Source organism: Leopardus geoffroyi, chromosome B2 (assembly GCF_018350155.1).
Source record: "Leopardus geoffroyi isolate Oge1 chromosome B2, O.geoffroyi_Oge1_pat1.0, whole genome shotgun sequence".
Lineage (NCBI taxonomy): Eukaryota > Metazoa > Chordata > Mammalia > Carnivora > Felidae > Leopardus > Leopardus geoffroyi.
The window spans coordinates 73,617,523-73,639,674 of record NC_059332.1 but is presented as its reverse complement, the minus strand read 5'-3'; the positions used below and the strand labels follow the sequence as shown (position 1 = coordinate 73,639,674).

The following is a 22,152-nucleotide window of genomic DNA, read 5'->3' as shown; positions in this document are numbered from 1 at the left end:
AGGTTAAGCCTCTGACTCTTAGTTTCAGCTCAGGTTATGATCTTACAGTTTGTGGATTTGAGCTCCACATTGGGGTCTGCACTGATGGTGCAGAGCTTGCTTTGGATTCTCTCTCCCTCCCTTTCTCTTGGAAACAACAACACAAAAAACAAAAGAAGATGTGGTGTGGAATACTACTCAGTGATCAAGAAGAATGAAATCTTGTCATTTGCAATAATGTGGATGGAACTATAGTATATTACGCTAAGTGAAATACGTCAGTCAGAGAAAGATAAATATATGATTTCCCTCATATGTAGAATTTAAGAAACAAAACAGATGAACATAGGGGAAGGGAAGGAAAAATACAACAAAAACAGAGAGGGAGGCAAACCGTAAGAGATTCTTAAATACAGAGAACAAACTGAGGGTTGCTGGAGAGGAGGTGGGAGGAGGGATGGGCTAAATGGGTGATGGGCATTAAGGAGGGCACTTCTTGAGATGAGCACTGGGTGCTATATGTAAGTGTTGAATCACTAAATTCTACTCTTGAAACCATTAATACATTATATGTTAACTAGGTTGGATTTAAATAAAATTAAAAAACAAACAAATAAATGTATGGACATGCAGCATATGCAGTTAGTTACCTGGGTGGTCTGGTTTGAGAAACATTGACAAAGGCATCTCAAGTAGCAACTAGAGCTGCTCCCACTGGAAGTTAATTTTCTACAATTAGAGACTCATTCCTTTGACTCTGTAGATCTTTAAGAGTTTACTGTTGAAACACAACTATAGTTTTTGCCTGTCACCTACCACAAAGCAAGACCGGTATCTGACAGAAGGAGGGGAGAGAAATGCATTTTTACAACTGGATCTCAGGAAGAAGAAAGGTGATGAAACAGTTAACTGGCTATCTTTAAATGGCAGAGGAAGTAGGGAGTAAATGCTGGTCTCATCTAGCAATTTGTAAATGGGTGTTTGTACATATGGGTCTTAACATGCTCATAGACTGTGGGTGTGCATATATGAGTGTGTGAAATAAAAAGTATTATTGGATTCAGCCTTTCGTCAGCAGAGTATAAAGGCTTCCAGTTAAGGGTGTGGCTTATAATTAAAGGATTTCTGCATCTGCTAATTGCCTATGACATGTACCCTTTCCAAGGCAAGTTGCTGAGTTTCAGTGATTTTAATATAAATCTATTTCTCATCAGGTTAGAAATTTATCCTAAATAGCACTTTAAATCCAAGCTGCTCAAGTAGATATGGTTAGAGATATTTGCTAAGATGATCTTCTGTAAGAGATGTATTATATCTGATATTAGACAAAATAAAACATAAACATGACATCTTACCCAAGGCGCTGTATATTTTTATTACTCACTGTGGTGACAATGCAAGTTTTTGAAGAGTTAGTTGTATGGTGTTGACTTTATATGTTAAACCGAACAGAGATTGGTTGTGTGTTGTGAAGAAGTTCAACAAAGTTAGAATCGTTGCTTCAGAAGACCAAGGGACATTCTCTCTTAGAGGGAATGAAGAATGAATAGATATACTTTACCCCGTATACGTATTTTTTGTAAATATTCTGAATTTGCTTATAATCACTGCTAGAGATATATTGATGACCCCAAAAAGTAATATCCAGAAAAAATGTGAGAGAAAGAACTACTGGTGACCATCAGGTTACATTCCAATTCTTTTTATATGTAGACTTCCAAAAATAATTTCTGGTTATCTGTCATTTTCCTGTTTTCCTATATTCATGGTACAATCTTTTTATATTTTTACCCTGCATAGGTTGTAAATAATTTTTTAAAGAACAGAGTACAAACATAGGAATGTAATAGTTAAAATGAAATAAAATATACCACAGAACTCTCTCTTCTATCATTACATCATTTTTAAGATGACCTCTTCTATTTCATGTATCTGGAGACATCTTTATGTTGATGAATCCCCTCTTCTTTTTGCCTCCACTGTTAACACCTTCATTCAGGCCAGTGGCTTCTCTGATCACTATGCAGAGTGGTATGCCACTTTATAGTACAATCTAATATATGCATGTCTCTGTGGATATGCATAACAAACTTGATGAAAATGTCATGAAATGATAGGATGGCCTCATATTTTCTATTATACATCTATTTCATGGATATTGCTGGTTAAGACTACTAAAATCATTGTGTGATTCTAAAAGGTTGTGACCCACAGATTGGAAAACAGTAATCCAAGCCAGTATCATCATTTGTCCAGATACCTGCAGTAGCCTATTAACTGGTTTCTCTTTTTTCCACTTTTTTCTCTTCGATTCCCTATTCCATATAGTAGCAAGAAAGACCTCAAAAGATAAATTAGATCTTGGTACTCCCCTGCTCAAAGCCTTTAGTGGCTTCTTACACTTATATTAAAAGCCAAACTCCTCACAGTGGCTTTTATGATCTAGCCCTTTACTTTTTCCACAGAATGATCTTCTGTATTTTCTCCCTTCTTCAATATGCCTTGGCCCCACAGAACTTTTTTCAGTTCCTTTAGGACACCAAATCCTTGCCTTTCTGGGTACAAGCTGTTCCCTCTGCCAGAAACCCTCTTTTCCCAACTTCTCATGGCTAGCTGGTGCTTGTCCGTTAGCTCTTGCCTTATTTTCTCTACAGGGAAGCTTTCTGGACACTCTAGATGAAGTCATTCCTTACTATCTATTTCAGCCTATTGTTTAAAAATTTACCACAATTGCAGAAATGCAGAAAAAACATGGCAGCTAGAGAACGTTGACCAAGTACCAAGCAGGGTGGGGTGGTGGGAAAAAGACCCAGAGCAGGAGACTGCACATTTTTAAGGGCTAGGTTGTATTCATCTTAAAATCAGGAACTTGGACTTTGGAAATGTGACTTCATGTGAAGCATCTTTTCTGTTATTACTGTCTTTTAATTTTTGTTTAGTATTGAATCACATTACATTTTAAAATGCTACATGTCACTGTTTCACTAAGAAGAATGAAGAAAAGGAAGGCAGTGACTACATGTAAGTCAACAAATTAAAGAGAGGCTGTCTGGTGACAGAGGTAGAGTGAGAGGCCCTAGAGAAAGGCAGTGCTCAGATACAAGGGTCAGAGGCTGCTGGTGGGGTCAGCTCCTGCTAGTTGAGGGTTATTCTTGACTCAGAACTTATTTATAGGGTTTTATATGCTGTTTTTACTAAGAACGATATTTCTATCCTTGAAATATCTTCTCTAACTTTGGAGACCCTTCCTGTTATGGAAATCATGAATAACTTGCTAGATGTTTTTGAGTAGTCCTGCTGAAGGGGCACTATAACCCTCTTTGTCCTAGGGATTGAAAGTCCCTATTTCTATCCCAGCAGTTCCAAGTTTACAAGCAGATATTTGTACATGGTGTAACCCTTCACCAGCAGCCACTTGGGAGGATGGGAATGAAGGATATACTTGCTTTTGAGTTTTTGAGTTCAGGTGGTACTTGGAATCAACTAAATTTCCCTGGGCCTCCAAGTGGATGCCCTGAAAAAGGATTCCCTGAAGGCTGAGACTATCATTTGAACCCCCAGGGGCCTGGTGCTTAGAAGTACCACCTGGTCCCTGGACTCTCCCTCTGCTACTGATGGTTTCCATTTTTAAGAATTAGGTTCCACTCCAGATCTTTGGAAGAGTTAGCTTACAAGGCATCAGGCATGCACTAAGGTATATTTATATGTATTTTCTCATTTAATATTGCCCAGCCTGCTCTCCCAGCCTGGCCCTGTATCATATTCTTCTGTCTATTCCTTTTCACCTCAGTACTAGGGGACCATTTCCCCAAAGCTATGATATGAATGTACATGTTCTGAGGGTGTTATGATACATGTCTTTCCAGTCCCCCATAATTCCTCAACAAAGATTTGTGATAATATTTTACTCACCCCACTTCTCCTCCTAGGCTCAACCTTGAAGAGAGTTCACCATGGCCCACATGAAGCATGGGATGCTTTTAAAGAGACTAGCTCTAAGTTCTAATAGAAAGATTCTATGTCAAGAACTAGGGGAAAAATATCCATCCCTAGGGTCCCTGCATCCAACTCTCAACCACTTCACTTGAGAATAATCTACTCAGCTGTTTCCATGTTAGCCATTGACTTTCCCAACCAATGAATAATAAGGAAGATGTGCATTAACCAAGGCAGCCTTGCCATAAGGTTAAAAGAACCTGGAAAGATGATCTCCAGTGCTTCTGGACCTTTGGAACAAATCCAGTTTCTTCCTGGGCCAAGTTTCTTTGAATTGCAATTTATTAAATACAAAATGAACTGGCTATTTTGGGCTAGGGTTTGAGGTATTACCTAAATCCTGATTGAAATGGCTTGTGAAGCTCTTTAGGAACAGCCTTTTCTTGTTTTCTTTCTTTCTTCATTGTTTTTGTTTTGTTTAAAATAATTATCTTATTCTTGAATAATGTAATAGATAAGAACTGCAGGAAACCATTGGAAGTTCAACATCATTTATGGAATTGTGAGGATAATCCATTGACAGTGAGAGCAGTAACAATATAACAGACTTCAACTGGCAAGAAACGGCAGATCACTGCCTGCAGGGGATTACCAAGTCAGAAATTTGACTGTTTCCTGTGTTCGGATAATGTAATCTAACACAATTGTTGAACCAACTTATGCTATAATGATATTATACTTGAAATGTTCTACTTAATTGTAATCAAAGTCCAATTTCCTAGTGCAATTAAATACAGTAAAATATATTGTAGGGATTTATTAGTCAAAATTGACTAAAAACAAAAACAAACAAAATGTGGCATTAGTCCCAAATGAAAGCAAGCTGGACTGAGGTCAAAGAAGAAGAAAACCATACAAATAGGTAAGAAGTCACAGTCAGAGACTTAAAACTGTTTAAAACTACAATGCTCTTTAGTGAGACATCACATTTGTCCACAGACTTTGAGAGAATAACTTACATTTCAGTTTTATAAAACTGATTATTTATATTCAGCACTTTAAAAAAAATTTTTTAATGTTTATTTATTTTTGAGAGAGAGAGAGAGAGCGCACGTGCACAAGTGGGGGAGGAGCAGAGAGAGAGAGAGGAGACACAGAATCTAAATCAGACTCCAGGCTCTGAGCTGTCAGCACAGAGACCGACACAGAGCTCGAACTCATAAGCTGCAAGATCATGAGCTGAGCCAAAGTGGGACGCTTAACTGACTGAGCCACCCAGGCACCGTTTTAGTCTGTACTTTCAACTAAATGTGCAAAAGCCTTTAATTTTAAGTGGGACAGTATGATGATATCTCTGTGGGTTTGTGAATATTGAATTAAATTCCCTGTATTTCATTCCTATTATACCTTAACAATGGCTAATATGAAATGTCGTTGTCAGAGGGAAATAAACTGAAGGAGGAATCTGAATCCTCTACAGTAGATGGATGACCATGCATCTTAGATATTTTGAAGAACTAAACAGATTTAAAATATATAGTCCTTTTGTCCTCATAAGTTTATTAGTATTTTTATACCACATAATTTAATTTTTGATTTGGGCACACAGTCATAATGCTTAAATGTTCTAAGAATAGGAACACAAATTTTAGTCAAAACATTTATTAGTACAGAAATTAAGGGGGCTGGCTCACTCAGTAGAGCATGTGAATTTTTTTTTTAAGACAAATATTGTATAATTTCACTTGATATCAAGTACTAGAATCAGCAAATTTAGTTTTATTTTTTAATGTTTATTTATTTAGTTTTTGAGAGAGAAAGAGCAAGCCAGGGAGGGGCAGAGAAAGAGAGGGAGAGAGAAATCCCAAGCAGGCTCTGCACTGTCAGTGAGAAGCCTGGCACGGGGCTTGAACTCACAAACCAAGAGATCATAACCTGAGCCAAAACCAAGTGTCAGATGTTCAACCAACTGAGCCACCCAGGCTCCCTGAGCATGTGACTCTTAATCTCAGGGTCATGAGTTCAAGCTCCACACTGGGTGTGCAGTCAAAAAATAAGAATTTGAGTAAGTAGTAACATAACATCCTCATCAAAGTAAATGGTATATTTTTAATTTTGTATTACATGTATGAAGGCATAATTTGAAATCTCAAATTGATTAGTCTTTATACCCTACTTGATATAAAACAGAAAAGTGGTGGAAGCTTCTGAAGGATTCCCAGAAGTGTTAAAAAGCAAATAAACAGGAGAAAAGTTAAATCCCCCATAAAATCCTATCTATCATATATAACTAGGGGTTCAGAAAAATTAGTCATCAAATGATCATAAAACTGGAAACTTAGTTTCATAATAGCATTGAGGATATTTATTAAAACTTTAAAGTTGACCACATTTCAACTGAAAACATCCTCCTAAATAGAGTATTTTTTATGACAGACACACAGAATATATTTAGGCCATTTAATCTAGATTATTTGCCAGTTGAATTTCAGGTAGAGTGATCAAAACTAAGGATTCATAAAAGGTAGCTTAATAGTGGCTGATAGCACTAGACTGATTCAATAGCCATGCATCTGTATTAATGAATAGGAAATGAGAAAGGATGAGTGAAGGAATAGTCAAGGGAAAAAAATCAGGGGAGATATAAATACCTGTGTACACACACTCTCACCTCCCAGTGCAGCTGCATTGAACGTCCTTCCCTCTCACTGGAACTCAGAGATATGAGTGCACTATTAGGACCGGAGGGTTGCTGAGTTTAGGCTACCCACGTTTGAGTGCAGCATAAAGTGCAGTTTGTAGAACCTCTGGTTAATTTGATCAATACAGGCATTCAAATTCGTCTTTAATTAAATATAGAAGACAACTGAAATTTCCATTTTGCCCTATTAAAAACAAAAACTTTAGCCAGATATCTGGCTGTTTAATATCATGTAGATAAAACATCTAAATAATTAGCTTGTTTTTCAATTTTTTAGTCCAAATGTTTGCTATCTTTAGACAGAAAGTGGATTATGAGTTAGTCATGATAACTCAATTTCTTTGATTTATGAAGAAAGTGTGACTCAAAATAAGACCTATCCAACATGCAAAGGGTAATTTGGTGTCAGAAATATTTTGAAGTCATCTCTTCTTGTTGTCTAGAGTAGTAACATACAAAATAGAATACATTGCAATGTATTATATAAACATGACACATTTTAAAGTAAAATGTAATAGTTATTATTTAAGAGATTTTTAAAAATGTTTTATTTATTTTTCAGACAGAGAGAGACAGAGCATGAGCGGGGGAGGGGCAGAGACAGAGGGAAACACAGAATCACAACAGGGTCTGGGCTCTGAGCTGTCAGCACAGAGCCCGACATGGGGCTCAAACCCACAAATCTTGAGATCATGACCTGAGCCGAAGTTGGACACTTAACCAACTGAGCCACCCAGGCGCCCCAAATATAATAGTTATTATTAATGTATTTTTATTACTGTTGATTTTATTTTTTTAAATAATGAATTTAGAATATGGACATACTACTCTGAGTATGAAATGGACTCACCTTGCAGGTATTTCCAGTGCTTAGCAGTGTAAAAGGCACCTGTGTCACTTCTGAGTATGCTGACCTCCTTGACAAGTCCTGTAACCCACAGAAGGACACTGATGATGTTCAAAGACATGTAAGGAAAAGAGGAAGACAACCAGACAGGTCACAAGTGCTTGCATGAAGCATTTATTTTTTAACACACAGCAAAGCCATACATTCTGAACTACCCTTCATACAGAACTCATATTAAATAGATGGGAGCAGGATGTGGCAGCCAAATTAATGCCAGTTAAGAAAAAATAAATGTTTTTAGAATTTTAACGGAAACCAGGGATGATAGGGGGACAATGAATGAATCCCAGGCACCATATATTTTTTTTCTCTTTTAATATGCTATCTTTCTGCTAAGAAAAATTAAGAATGTCACTTGCTTTATGCTAAACACTTACTCACTTCATTGAGTAATTACAAATTTCAAAACCTGGAGGGCAGTTCTTTTATTGCCCTTCAGAGATATCTTACTTATCTAAACTGTGGCTACTTAATCATGTGTTAGTCCAAACTCCGTTTTAATCCCTAGCACCCCTGCTGGAGTTGTGGCTTATAAGAAACCAATCTTCTCCAGTCAGAAGCTTCTGTTTCAAATGTCAATAACTTTGATAGCTCTTTTTTTCTTCCCCCTACACTTTCTCAAGCAATGCCTAATTCCATCATCTTGAAACCTTTCTTCTAATTAGGGAATTAAACTTGAATCTATTTTATCCCACATTGCTAGAATAAGTTTAGGTATCTTGGTGTTCCCCCACCTCCTGCAGAGACTCTGCAGCTAGTTTTCTCACTCATATTTCACCTAAGAAACCCAGGACTTTCAAGTCAGATTTCTATTCCTAGAGTCCAGTTTGCACAGTTTAAAAAAAAAAAAAACTGTCTCTTAAAAATGATCATGATTCTAGTAGCTTTAAGAAAACATTTTGTGTGTCATTTGTTGTGTTCAGTTTCTCACACTTTCGAAGATAGTGTGTTTTTTGATTAGTAATTTCTCCCAAACATCAAGATAACATTAATTATATTATTTAAATTGTAATTTCTTTCTTTGGCAGCAGAAAATTTTGACGTAAGGGATGAAGTTAGTAGGAAAAGACTTTAGAAACATAGTGATGCCCGAAATAGTTAAAAAAAAAATTATCTCAAATAAGGAGGTATTATTGAATTAATGTATGGTATATGCATATGAGTAAATATACCTTCTAAAGCTGCTACAAATTCATATGGTAGTTATGCAATTTCTGACTTTGGCATATCAAAATGGTGTTAGCAAAGTAGGTATATAGTATTTTTAAATATCTCTAAAATGCTGAAAGCTCATATAAAAGAAATCAACTGTCAAACTGTTAACATAGGTCCAAGTTAAGAACTGACTGGAAAAAATATCAGAATGAACTAGCTATACCCATAGAAGACGGTCTTTTTTTTCCCTACAATGTACACAGATATTTTTGACCAGATTCCTTTTTATTTTTATTAAAAAAATTTTTTTTATGTTTATTTATTTTTGAGAGAGAGACAGAGCATAAGTCGGGGAGGGAGAGAGAGAGGGAGACACAGAATCTGAAACAGGCTCCAGGCTCTAAATGGTCAGCACAGAGCCTGACGCAGGGCTCAAACCCACAAGCCATGAGATCATGACCTGAGCAGAAGTCGGACGCTTAACTGACTGAGCCAACCAGGCACCCCGACCAAATTCCTTTTTAAAAAGAAAGATAATTTATTATATTTCCCTCCTTGGACCCTTCTCAAAGCTTTACCAGCACCACAAGTAAACATTAACATTTTCCTCTGAGAAGTTAAACATTCTTCTAGTACAAACTTACAGAAGGAAAAACTCATAATACAAATATTACTTTAGAGAATAAGGGTTTATTCATTGTTTGGTAGTTTTTGAAAATATATGTGTATTTCTAGTTTACAGTTTGCCAAATGAATGCAACTTTTGTATGTCTCTTGTTTGGAGTAAGGAAAATGTCTGGCCCGGGACTTACAACATTGATTGAAACGGCAAGCATTTCACTGCGATGTCAAAACAGGAAGAACTTATGGCATAATTAGCACTGATAGTAGAACAAGAAAATACTGGCTAGTCTTTCTGATGAAGAACTCTATTAAAGGACAGTCTATATCAATTGTGATTTTAGGAGTGATGATGTACATCTGTTCACCACATTTTGCTGCTTGCATATTGAATTTCCTAAGCTCACTGATCCATGACAGTGTATAAAATTATTTTTATGAGGTCACAGACTTCAAATAAACATCCTTAAAAATAACACCTAGGAAATTACATTTACAAGATGCTTAAGAGTAGAGCAGTGATGCTTTCATAAGACATTCACAAGTGTGAACATAGTCTACACAAATGACCCTCTGTGTAGCTAGAGGATGCCTTCAAACTGAACTGATCATTTAAATCCATTCACACAGATGTAAAATTATACAGTGCGGCCAAGAGAAAGGAGTGCTGGCCTATGATTGATAGTAACTAATAACTTTATAAACTTGGGGGAAATCACCTGGACTTTCTTCTTTTCTAAAATTAGGATGGCACATTGATCAGAATAATTTTGAAGATAAAATTAGATGTTATAGAATAAAAAGAGTTGAAAGGTTTAAAACTACAAAAGTTAACCTGTTGCTTGCTAACAAGTATATAAGTAATAAAAAGTTGAGCTGCTATTCCCAAACTTACCTGTAAGTTTTATGGCTTAGGATATTTCTGGGCTTAAATAGGCCCTGAATAAAAAACATTTATTTCCCTGAAGAAGCATGGGGAAAGCAATTCACAGCACCATTTCCCTGGGAAAACAGGTAATGTAGGTTCCCGAGTTTTAGTTTTTACATGAAGCACTCTCATTAGCTGCTGCTCTACTAACACTAACTCTACTAACACTCCCTCTACTAACACAGGGAAATCTCCAGTTTACTCTGCAATGTAGACTGGTGCATATGTATGCTTGGAAGAGGATGTCTTTCTGTCCCTTAGTGGCTTCAGGAATCACTGGGATTTGCCCTATGAAGGCAGTGTATCCAATGGGGTGAGAGGAGGGGATGGCTCAAATTCCTCACACTGCCACTGCTCTGCCTAGACTGCAAGGTGCTTCCACAGGGTTATGTCACTTTTTGTGGAAGGGATCAAAGAGCAGAAGCAGTGGAAGGGAGAAAACCAATAGAGAGTATGGAGAGGGCTGATATGGAAAGATTAAGAATATGACAAGAATATGGGGAGTGACTGGTTATAGGGCTGAGGGACAGAGAAGTAGTAGTCTTAACAGTAGTTTTCTGGGCTCTTCTCTCTCCTTCTGGGTATGAGCTTGGGGGAATCATGTATTTGTCTTCTTCCTATCTTCTAAGAACAGTTTTAGAAGATAGGAAGCAGACAAGGCAAAATGGGAAAGGTATTATCACTGCTACATGAACCTGGGGGCAGACTCAAACCTCACACTATGTTTCAGTGTGTACAGAGTTACTTGTAAGCTCTGTAAGGCTGCCAGCTTGCTAGCTCTCCACTGCCATAGTCAGGTCACTAGTGATGTGGAAGAAACTCTCAGCCCATTTAGGCCACTCTGCATTTCGGCAGTTGCTTCAAGACAAAATATCTTATTTCTCAATGTTGTGTCCAATCTGAATGTCCAGTACTTTGAAAGGAGCCGAGTGGAGTTCCAATCAGTTTTAAGTCTATAAGGTAAATAAGAAGACAGGGACAAGGCAGACTCACAGAATGAAAGGAACTAGGAGAGGAGGCACACGTGTGGGTCTGCACCAAGGCTCTGCCACTTTTCACAGTTATTCAACCATCCTCTGCTTTATTTTCCCTACCTGAAAAATGGGTATGCAACATGTAAAGTTTTGAGATTTGCAGAAGGCTTAAAAGAAGATAATGTATATGAAATACTGAGGACACTGCCTGGCACATTGTAACAAACTCAATAATGATAACTATTATCAAGACCAAAATTGAATTTTTTCTTTTCTTATTATTAGACTGATCGTTACTGTCACTTTAAAACCAAGATCAGCTAACTACAAGTGTTTTCAAAAGTATATGTAAAGGTTTCTTTTAAGAATTTCAGATAGGGATTCATAGCATTTTATTGTCATAGATTTTTTTTTTTTTTTTCATTTTAAATGGGGGACGGTAAATTATTTACCAAGTAGGTTCAGAAGCTGAAGGCTGGGGGAAAAAAAGCAACTCTGAACCTAAATTTAAACTAAGAGTGTTGAACTATGTTGAAAGACCTCTAAGTTATGAATATATTTGGAAAGTACAGATTTTCTCATGTGATAATTATTTTGGTTATCCAGAAAAAAATAAATGCTTGCAATTGCAAAATTTGCAAATTCATGGAAGGATGAACATTTTTTCCCCCAGAATGTAAATATTATCTCAGTTTGAAGACAAGGAGAAGAGAAACAGAAAACAACAGATGCTTTCATTCAACAGTACCTATAGAGTGGCCACTATGAATCAGGCACATATGAATCCAGTCAAAGCCTCACCAAGTACTTCCAAAAACAAGCTATCCAGATGTCCTAGTACAGGAGGTAGCAAGGTCTAGATTATGGAAATATGGAAGGTTGCTGTGAGAGGGGAATCCAACTGGGGAGTGGGAAATACTTTGATAAAGGCTTAAGGAAGTGTCAGCCACAAAGCCCTGGCAGCTTCGGAAAAGGGCACTTACCCACTGCTACTAAAATTCCTCTTTTCCTCAGTGCGGGGTCTCATGCAGAGCAGGCCTTCTATGTCTGGCCTCAAACTCTACTTCTGCCTCTCAGCCATGCCGTCTACTCTTTGAAAAGGCCATGGAGCAGCTGGGCAGAGATGGGCAGCCTCTGATTGGGAGAGGATCCTCATTTAAAGAACTGGGCTGCAGTGGCTGTTGTCAAGACAGTGCAAAGTGTGGCTGAGTCCTTGTGTCAGGCTTATGTGGACAACTTGGTAAAACACACATTCCTTTAGCCCCATGGAACAAAATTCTGGGCATGCCTGAAGTACAGGTGCTTACAGCTCTGAGACTTGTTTTTATTTTTTTTTTCCTTCACTTTTTAGAGATAGGATTAAAATAAAGCATAAAGTAACAGCAGCAGGGTTAAACCCTTGTTTTTTGGTGCACTGTACCTAATGCATGATTTACCCCTTTGGCCATATTTTTAGAAGGGGCAGAATTCACACTGGCCTTTGAAAGTAACGTTTTTAACAGGTCTTTTTTTTTTTTTTTTTTCTTTTAAGTATTTTTGCTGTTTGTACTTAAGTCTTGAGTTCCAATGAGAAGGTACAGGTAAACTACAAATAATCCTGTTCTTGAAAATGACTAAACAGCACTCACACACAGTCAAATGGGTCGGGTGCAGGGTCTGGCCCAATCACGTATTAGCCATGAAACTTGGGCAAGTCTCTTTATCTCTCAGTTGCTCTGTTTCTAAATCCCTCGGACATAGAATACCTTCTTTCTAAATTGAAGATTTAATGAAGTTTTTAGGTGTAAAGCCCTGAGTAGAGCCCAGAGGCGCTCAATAAATTCCTGGAACCCCACAAACCTTATCCAAATGCACCACCCATCTCATCCCTTCCACCATGGCAGTCTATAATCCTTTCTCAAACATTCTCTAAGGCTCTCTTCCCTTTATTGATAATGCCTGTCTCCTTACTCAGCTATAGAAGTGAAGTCCACCTTTTAAGATTCAGTCCAAATGATACCTCTCTTCTGGTCTTCTCTCCCAGTCCTCCTGATCCTAGTTAGCACATACTTCTCCCACGATGCAGGTAAGGCTGAACCATAATTACATGCTTGTCTGTCATGCCGGCTAGACTGTGTGAAGTGTAGTCATTCTCACATCCTCAGCACTTAGCTTGGTGCGTGGCACATAATAACTGGTCAAACCATAAATATACACATATGTAATTTTTCTGAATGCCTGGATAGAATGGATTCACGTGTGGAAGGCTGAACAAGGGAATATACGTCCTTTAGGGAGGCAATGGGCCTGGGAGAATTGTGTGGTGGTCCTAACGTTCCTTCCCCAACCCTCTCTACAGTGCTAGGCTGGACACTGAAGGATAATGGCTTCTAAGGTGCAGTCGGTTTCTGCGCTTTGGGACACGGCTCCGCAGGGCACCGGCAGGGGGCGGCGTTGCCACGCATCTGGATGCTCCGCGGGTAACCGTCCTCTCCCCGCCCCCACCCCCTCACCGAGGGCGCGCAGCTTGGGCGAGTAGGACCGAGCTCCCTCAAATCTCGCGGGGCGGACTGTTCTTCCTCCCATGCCAGGCGCCCGAGATTGTGCAGGGTCCAGGGAGAGCCTTCATCTTCTCCAGCATGTTCCCCTTTGCCCTACCTCAGTCTCCCTCCCGCAGCCTTTGCATGAAGTAGTTTGGAAAGAGCGTGCGGCCGGAACAGATGGCCGCAAGAAAGGAAGCTTTCTAGCAAACTCGGTGGTGAGCGCGTGTGGGAGTAACCATTACACTCCTTTCGCACTGCCAAAGTGACTGAAGCAGGTTCGAAAAACTCATCTTTTAGCCTCGACCTGTCACATTTTGTGGAAAACTAGACAATTTCACATTGACCTCTGTATTCACTTTAGAAAAGCAAACCTTAGCTTGGGACGAACGCGCTTCACTTCCTCTGTCCGCGGGAGAACGCGCCGCGGTACGTCCGGGCGCGCGCAGCAGCTCTTCGCGCGACACAGCGGCGGCGCGCTCTCCGCGCCGCACCCCGGGCCCGCGCCGTCCTCGGCTATTGGCCGCTCGCCCGCCCAGCCGCCCGACCCGCCGGGGCGTCCGCTCGGTGACGCGCGCTGGCCCACGCCGCGCTCCCGGCCGCCCGGAGCGGCTCGTGCGCACGAGTTGGACGCAACCTCGCGGCTCCGCCCCCGCGTCTCCTCGGGCTTGCCCGGAGCTCCCAGGCACTTCCCGAGGTTTCGAGAATCGAAACACAGTAAGCGCTTCCCCTCACTCGCGGAGACTGATTTGCATGGACGAGTGGGCTCAATAGTTCACACCGAGACAGCGTTTCTTGATTAAAAAAAAAACGGTCTAGCTTTATACCGATACACTGTTTAAGCGGGAGGTCGTGAGGAACCTCTGGAGCCCCATCATTAAGCTATAAGGACGCGCTGAATCAGAGAATTTTATGTTTGGCGACTTTCTGCACTTGCGTGATTTTACTCGTGATTCAGTTTTTCGGGCCACTTACAACTCTTGAGGCATTTTCAGGGTCTTCCCGTTGAGGAAAAAAGAATAGAGAGGCTTAGGCGCGAAAGACCGTCTCTAAGTTAAGTATATGTACAAATACACGCACATATACATGTACGTACAAATAGCTACCGGCCTCGCGCTCTACGGACCTCTTGGCTCGCCGCGCCGCTCAGCCAGTCTCGGTCCGCAGGGCGGGCGGGGGCGGCGCCCTATGCAGATGAAGAGGGTGTGGCGAGCGCGCAGCGCCTGGGCCCCGGAAGCGCAGAAAGGCCTGGTATAAAAAAAGTAGTCAAGACGTTTCCCCGCACAACTGCTAAAGCTCCAGAGACAGTAGCGTGTGCGGCGGCGACGGCGGCAGCTGGAGCCGCCACCTCCGGGACCACCGCAGCTGAGGCGACAGCGGCGCGGGCGGGGGCGAGGGGCGGGAGTGGCCAGCGCAGGCGGCGGGGTCTAGGAAGGACTAAGTGGCTCGCCGCTGCCGGGAGCGCACTCTCTGCTCCTAGAAGTGTTGCCGCCTCGCGGTTCCTCGCTCGCTGCGCTCCTCGAAGGGGCGGCCGCCTCCAGGTGACACAGACGGGACTCCCGCTTGCACTTTCCAGATGCATCAGAGATACTTTTGGTGCGGGGCTTCTCTGCGGGGCGCGGCGCGCGGCTGGGGACCGCGGGGGTCTGGGGAGGGAGAGTCTCCCAGAAGCCCTCGAGCCTGCGGAGGGACCGGGGAGGGGGCGCGCTTTTTCCTTTTTGGGCCCCTGTCCGGTGCCGCGAGTCCTCACCGCCCTCCTTCCCCCTTTTGGCTTTTAGGACTGACCAGGGCCAAGTGGCGTTCGGAGGGCACTTCATGGCGGAAGGCGAAGCGTACTTTGCCATGGCCGAGGACGAGCTGACCGGCGGCGCTTACATCCCCCTGGGCGGCGACTTCGGCGGCGGTGGCGGCGGCGACTTCGGCGGGCACTGCTTGGACTATTGCGAAAGCCCCACGGCGCACTGCAACGTGCTAAACTGGGAGCAAGTGCAGCGGCTGGACGGCATCCTGAGCGAGACCATCCCGATCCACGGGCGCGGCAACTTCCCGACGCTCGAGCTGCAGCCGAGCCTGATCGTGAAGGTGGTGCGGCGGCGCCTGGCCGAGAAGCGCATCGGCGTCCGCGACGTGCGCCTCAACGGCTCGGCCGCCAGCCACGTTCTGCACCAGGACAGCGGCCTGGGCTACAAGGACCTGGACCTCATCTTCTGCGCCGACCTGCGCGGGGAAGAGGAGTTTCAGACTGTGAAGGACGTCGTGCTGGACTGCCTGTTGGACTTCTTACCCGAAGGGGTGAACAAAGAGAAGATCACACCACTCACCCTCAAGGTAAAGCCACCCGAACTGGGTTTGGGTCCTCGCCCGGACCGGGCTGGGGTGCGGCGGGCAGAGGGGCGTCCGTTTGATGCCCCAGACCCGCGGCCGTGACGGGTTTGGGCATGCTTCTATATTTGTTTTGTTTTGTTTTGTTTTTAATGAGTAAACTAAGGTGCATGGACGATATTGAATGTTTTAGTTCACTTGGTTCTTCAGCGCCACTACTCTTCTGCTTCTTCCTCGGTTCTCCCTTCTCTTCCTTATTTTTTTTTAACTCTTGGCTTTCCTTGCTTCAGTCTTGTCCAGAGTAGATTGATTAAGTGAAAGAATGAAATGATACAAGTCACTTTTTTGAGTCATTTTACGATCTAGTCTTTGGGGAAAGAGCAGTCTGAAGCAGAATGGAGTCAGTGGGCTTATTGGTGTATTGGAAAATGTGATGAGATTTCCCAGCTGCATGAGGCTGACTCGGTGTGTGAAGGATATGTGTGGTGCTTCTCCTGGTCGGTTCACGTGTGAGGGATATTGTGGGAACCCCCCCACCCCCACACTTTGGTTCAAAGCGTGTTTTATACAATTAAAATTGCATGAGGAATTAGCCTCCCAGAATGTCCTAATTTAGTTCATATTGGGTTTCAGAGTACCCCTGGAGGGACAAGATTCTGGTCGCATCAGTTTCCTTAGGGGGAGTACAACTGGGTTGACTAGGGACAAGGGTGAGGGGCAGACCAACCTTCTACTGTATGCCCTTCTGTCTTTCGAGTATTGTGTGGATGTTGTGTGAATATTGTATCTATAAGACCATTTTCAAAAAATAACATTTCAGAAGTCAGACATGACAACAGAACCTCTTAGTACTGTGCTACGTCTGCCAAAAGCCTCAAACTATTACTTCTAGTTTCTTTCCCAGACGGTAAAACCACTCGTTAAATGCGTTTTTTTCTGCTTTCAGAGGACTGTTTAAGCCTGTAGGTAGTGTTTTGCTGAAGCTTGACAAAACAAAAGGGAAGGAGCAAAATAATTTTCAACTGTGAAGAAGATGTATTTATCTACTTATTATTTTTTCTAGGTCTTCTCATCTTGTTTTATCTTTTAAATTGTAGGAAGCTTATGTGCAGAAAATGGTTAAAGTGTGCAATGACTCTGACCGATGGAGTCTTATATCCTTGTCAAACAACAGTGGCAAAAATGTGGAACTGAAATTTGTGGATTCCCTCCGGAGGCAGTTTGAATTTAGTGTAGATTCTTTTCAAATCAAATTAGACTCTCTTCTCCTCTTTTATGAATGTTCAGAGAACCCAATGACTGAAACATTTCACCCCACAATAATTGGTGAGAGCGTCTATGGTGATTTCCATGAAGCCTTTGATCATCTTTGTAACAAGATCATTGCCACCCGGAACCCAGAGGAAATCAGAGGGGGCGGCCTGCTTAAGTACTGCAATCTATTAGTGAGGGGCTTTAGGCCTGCCTCTGATGAAATCAAGACCCTTCAGAGGTATATGTGTTCCAGGTTTTTCATCGACTTCTCAGACATTGGAGAGCAGCAAAGAAAACTGGAGTCCTATCTGCAGAACCACTTCGTGGGATTGGAAGACCGCAAGTATGACTATCTCATGACCCTTCATGGAGTAGTGAATGAGAGTACGGTGTGCCTGATGGGACATGAAAGAAGACAGACTTTAAACCTTATCACTATGCTGGCTATCCGGGTGCTAGCTGACCAAAATGTCATCCCTAATGTGGCTAATGTCACTTGCTATTACCAGCCAGCCCCCTATGTAGCAGATGCCAACTTTAGCAATTACTACATCGCCCAGGTCCAGCCAGTATTCACGTGCCAGCAACAGACATACTCCACTTGGCTACCCTGCAATTAAGAATCATTTAAAAGTGTCCTGTGGGGAAGCTGTTTCGACAAGATAGGGAAAATAAATTCACAAATAAAAAGGCTGAGTGATGCAGCCCTGATTAAAGATGTGTTTTGTGCAATGATGATCTGCTCCTGGTTTTAAGCTTGGCAAAGCTTGTGGATCTCTTCATAAATATGGGAGCTTGATCTCAAAACCACCCTCCTCACCCACCAACCCTCTCACCTGTTCCTCCTACCCAATTGGATTCTATCTTGAAACAAAAAGACCTGTCATTAAAAGCAACCAGGTTCTCTTAAAATGACAAGGGAAAAAAAATGCTTGATGACAATATGGGTTTGCAGTACCTGCTCCCATAGCTTTGCCATAGGGGGAAAAAATGGAGAGTTTCTTATAACATGGAATTCACAAAAGGGAAAATGCAGAGGAAAAAAAGGTCTTACCCCAACCTAGTTTTCAATTCAGAGTTCAGATAGTAACAGTAATGGAAGAAGAAAGGGTACTCCAATGTTGGGATTACTATCTGAGACTTTTAGCAAGTGCTTTCTGTGGAACCATTCTATTACGCTAACAGAAACAGCTTGCTCCTAATGAACAGTAGTAGGTTGGTGCAGCTCTCATAACAAACAACAGAACTTACGATGACACAATCCATTATTTCCAGCTGCATGCATAGCTTGCATTTTTAAAATGTGAAAATGCAAGCAAAAACAGCTGTAACAAAGAAAGTATGCTCAAGGACCAAAGATTTAACAGATAAAAATACCCAAGTAGAAGAGATATAGTAGAATATATAAAGAGTTACTATATTTGTTACACACCAATAAACATCAAAGTGCCTGTTGCCTTCTGAAAATTTGAAGTGGAAAAATTTTATGGTTTAATGATTATTTTATCAGGGACTCAAGAAGAAAATAAAACAACATATAAGCTTGTGAATGGTGGAGGAAATGCCCTATTTTTTCTTGGCAAATACTTGTATAAAGTTAACGTTGGTGTGATATTATCATAGGTACATGTGTATGTATGTGTATATTATGTGTATATATATATATATATATACATACTTCATATATGTGTATATATACACACAGTACATTGACTATGGTCTAGAATAATGTAGCAAATAGAAAATGTTTAAATACTGTGTGCTTTTATGTTTTCAACAGGATGACATGAGACGTGGGCATATTGCAGTGATGAATTAAAACCCACACCTAGAAAATTAAAGCAAATGAAGGAGGAAAACAAGTAATATATTTGATAGGAAGAGCAGAGAGTATACATTTTTAGTGAGTGTGTTTTTTTTTTTTTTTCCTTTTATTGTGAGCCATAGAATTCTACAAATGGGAGAATATTTGTTTGGCAGAGCACTCTTTTTGTACTGAACTGCCATTTTGACAGTAGGAACCCTTTTATTTTGTGTAATACTTGCATGCCTCCATGGTGTATAATCCAGTGGATCATGGATCAGTGAGAGTCCATTTAAATCCCTGACTGCTAATAAAATTTCTGGTGATCTGAACACTACTTTATTAATATTTAAATGAATTTTTTAATGAATGCATTCTGCATTCCAGGACCACTAGAATTTAGTAAATGTGAAATTATCCTTTTTAAAGAGTATTTGCACAATTGCTTAAAATTTATATATGAGATGTATATTATATATGAAATTTTATAAATTCATGCCAATATGAAACATCTTTGATCTGGTTATCACACTGCATTTAAATATTTAGTACTGTACTTAAAATTCAGTCACTTTGCATTGAATCAGATCCAACTTTATTATCTCTTTCCCAAGAGACCAGTTAAACCTTTGTGAAATGAACTGGCATCCCTATTTCAGTTCAGTGACAGCTAATCCTAAAACCATTCTTTCCCCCACCTCTTAGTTCCTCTGGATACTGGTCTCTGAAAATGCGTTTGTTAAAAACAAAGCTAACACATGCAAACCTTTCCTTTGTGTTGTGAAACAACCGCACAATTCCTCTCAACTCTAGTGGATGACTGCTTACTATGACAATTCCTCTGAAGAACCTACCATATTTTTGTCATCAAGTTCAAGAGGGATTGGGGAAGAAAATAGCATCATCCTATTGGCAGTGTCATTTGTTTGCTGTCTAGGCATCACTCATGTTCAATTCTAGGTTAATCCATCTGAAACTACCTTTTGCACATCTTTCTTTGAAGCCTTAAGAGGAACTTGATGGGTCTGCTGTAGCAGCTTCCCTGTGAATTCTGTCTGAGCTGTAACAGCTACTGCACTGCCACTCACTGTTTCCTAGGGAACTCTTTCTTCTCCCATGTTGGCTCAGTCTCTCTCACTCCAGTCCTGGGTTTGAGAATTAATTTTGAATTTCCAGGCAATATTATTCCATTTGCAGATCAAGCCTGATACTTAACTGTCAGAAACCAGAGCTCCGCCTGCTTACCTGTTTTGGATTTTCTAAAAGAAAATGAAGGGAATATTCGGGAACATAGGAGCAGATGGTTATCTGTCTACTTCCTTCTTATCCTAACTATTGAGAAGTGAATCGTCCACTATATGAAAAAGAATCTGGAGATCTCTGGCTCTGCCATAGGAACAGTCTGCTGTTAATTTATGACACAGATTTCTTATTTGGAGGGGCCTTATTTGAAAATACTTTCCATTTATTTTCTGAAATATTTATGTCCTTCTCTTGCTTTACTCCAGGGTTGGTAGCATAGTTGGAAGTGCCAACACCTGCCATTCAGATAGAACAGGCTGTGCTCAAGACAACCTTTAGCAGTTACTTTAAAACTTAGATAATTTATTTCTCTTTTGTATGTACTATAGTCTTGTGCATATGTAGTTGAACAAAACAGTGGAATAGATGTCTCTCTTTGTGGATGTGTAACCTAAGAGTTTGAATGTCTGGTGAGAGAGAGCCGTGTGTATAGGTCAGAGAAAAGAACAGCTCTCAACTCCTGATTAGTGCCTGTGATTTGCTTGCTTTTGTGTTTATCTGGCCTAGTGTGCTGTTAACTTTAAAACAGGAAGAAGTCTTATCTTCTGGAGGCTCTTCTCACCTGTCCAGTTTGGCATGTCAGAGAAAATTTAACCTGTGACAGTGCCCTTTTAAAAAGTTGACTGGATTTGCAGTAAATCTGGTTGCCTCAAGAAGTCCTACATCAAGATGGACTTTTCCCTTCCTGACGTGGGGTCAGGTATCTGCTCACTTTGGTAGTGGGTGGACTATTTTAATGTGGCTCCAAATGATGCAAGGATGGAAGAATATCTGTGACCCAAGCCACGGAGGAAATGCAAAGAAAAGCAAACATACTGTTTTTGTCATCCCTTTCTGTTAGCGTATCGTTGATTGCTTCACTGTGCATAAAGTTGTTTTCAAAACAGTGCTTGTCAAATAAATATTGTGAACTATTTTGTAAATGAAATGTATTATGTTGAAAGCTGTCAGCAGTTCAAAAATAAGCTTTTTTTGTTGTTTGAAGACAACGTGTGTTAGATGAAACCAAAAAGTAAAAAAAAAAAAAATTACATATAGCACCTATTTGAATATATTCTTTCTTTAAGATTTCTTATAGCATAGCCTTTTCAGTGCCAAGAAAGAATCTCTGTGTAATATTTTGTTGTAATAATGGCTTGCTAACAAAATATATGGTTAAAAGTACAAAGGTGGAAGATGTCAAGGTAATTTGGCAAAATTTGCTGCAAATCCTTTTGCAGAATGGAGGAGGCTGTGCCCACTGGCTGTCTCTCTCTCCGACCTCTACAACCATTGCCTGCTCTGAGATGTCCTATTGCAGCAAACTGCACCTTGGGTCACCCTTTGGAATATTTTGACTTTAGACTGTGTCACAGGCAGAAAAGGAGTTGATGGAGAATGGACTCTTAAAAACTGACATGTTTGAATCAGTGCTAGAGGGAACAGATTGTGAATTTTGTTTACAGCATCCAATATTTGGATTTTTTTTTCTTGTAAATAAAAAGAAGTTATTTTTTTCTATTGGTTTGTGTCTTTTGTCTTCAGTGTCTGTGCTGGCTAAAGACCATGTCCTCTGAATACCAACTCGATTCCATGAGAAAAGACAAGGCAATATTGGGAGAAGACTAGCCCTCAGCAAATTTTTGGTTAGAGCACACATTAAAATGTTCAGCTTTCAGCCAACCTATCTCTGACTGGCTCAGTTAGCTCCAAAAGAGTCTAGCTAATATGTGCCATTTTTTCCCCCCTGGGTATGAACTTAGCAATGTTA

General features: G+C 40.8%; 1 protein-coding gene across 2 annotated transcripts; it reads left to right on the top strand.

Annotated features, from left to right (window-relative positions):
* Positions 1–14,970: 14,970 nt before the first annotated feature.
* TENT5A (terminal nucleotidyltransferase 5A) lies at positions 14,971–21,902 on the top strand. Of its 2 annotated transcripts, none has more exons than XM_045498877.1 (3): positions 14,971–15,316; positions 15,499–16,048; positions 17,140–21,902. In XM_045498877.1, the coding sequence occupies exons 1-3, from the start codon at positions 15,297–15,299 to the stop codon at positions 17,914–17,916; spliced, it is 1,347 nt and encodes a 448-aa protein (XP_045354833.1). In that variant the 5' UTR covers positions 14,971–15,296; the 3' UTR covers positions 17,917–21,902. The 2 variants fall into 2 exon arrangements, with proteins under 2 accessions (XP_045354833.1, XP_045354834.1); XM_045498878.1 differs by having other exon boundaries at positions 15,154–15,261.
* Positions 21,903–22,152: the final 250 nt, after the last annotated feature.

Bases quoted from the DNA above. Each gene is read 5' to 3' on its own strand.
- TENT5A (XM_045498877.1), top strand. From the start codon at position 15,297: ATGCATCAGAGATACTTTTG. The intron at 15,317-15,498 runs GTGCGGGGCTTC...TTTGGCTTTTAG, and splicing joins ATGCATCAGAGATACTTTTG to GACTGACCAGGGCCAAGTGG. The intron at 16,049-17,139 runs GTAAAGCCACCC...TTTAAATTGTAG, and splicing joins TCACACCACTCACCCTCAAG to GAAGCTTATGTGCAGAAAAT.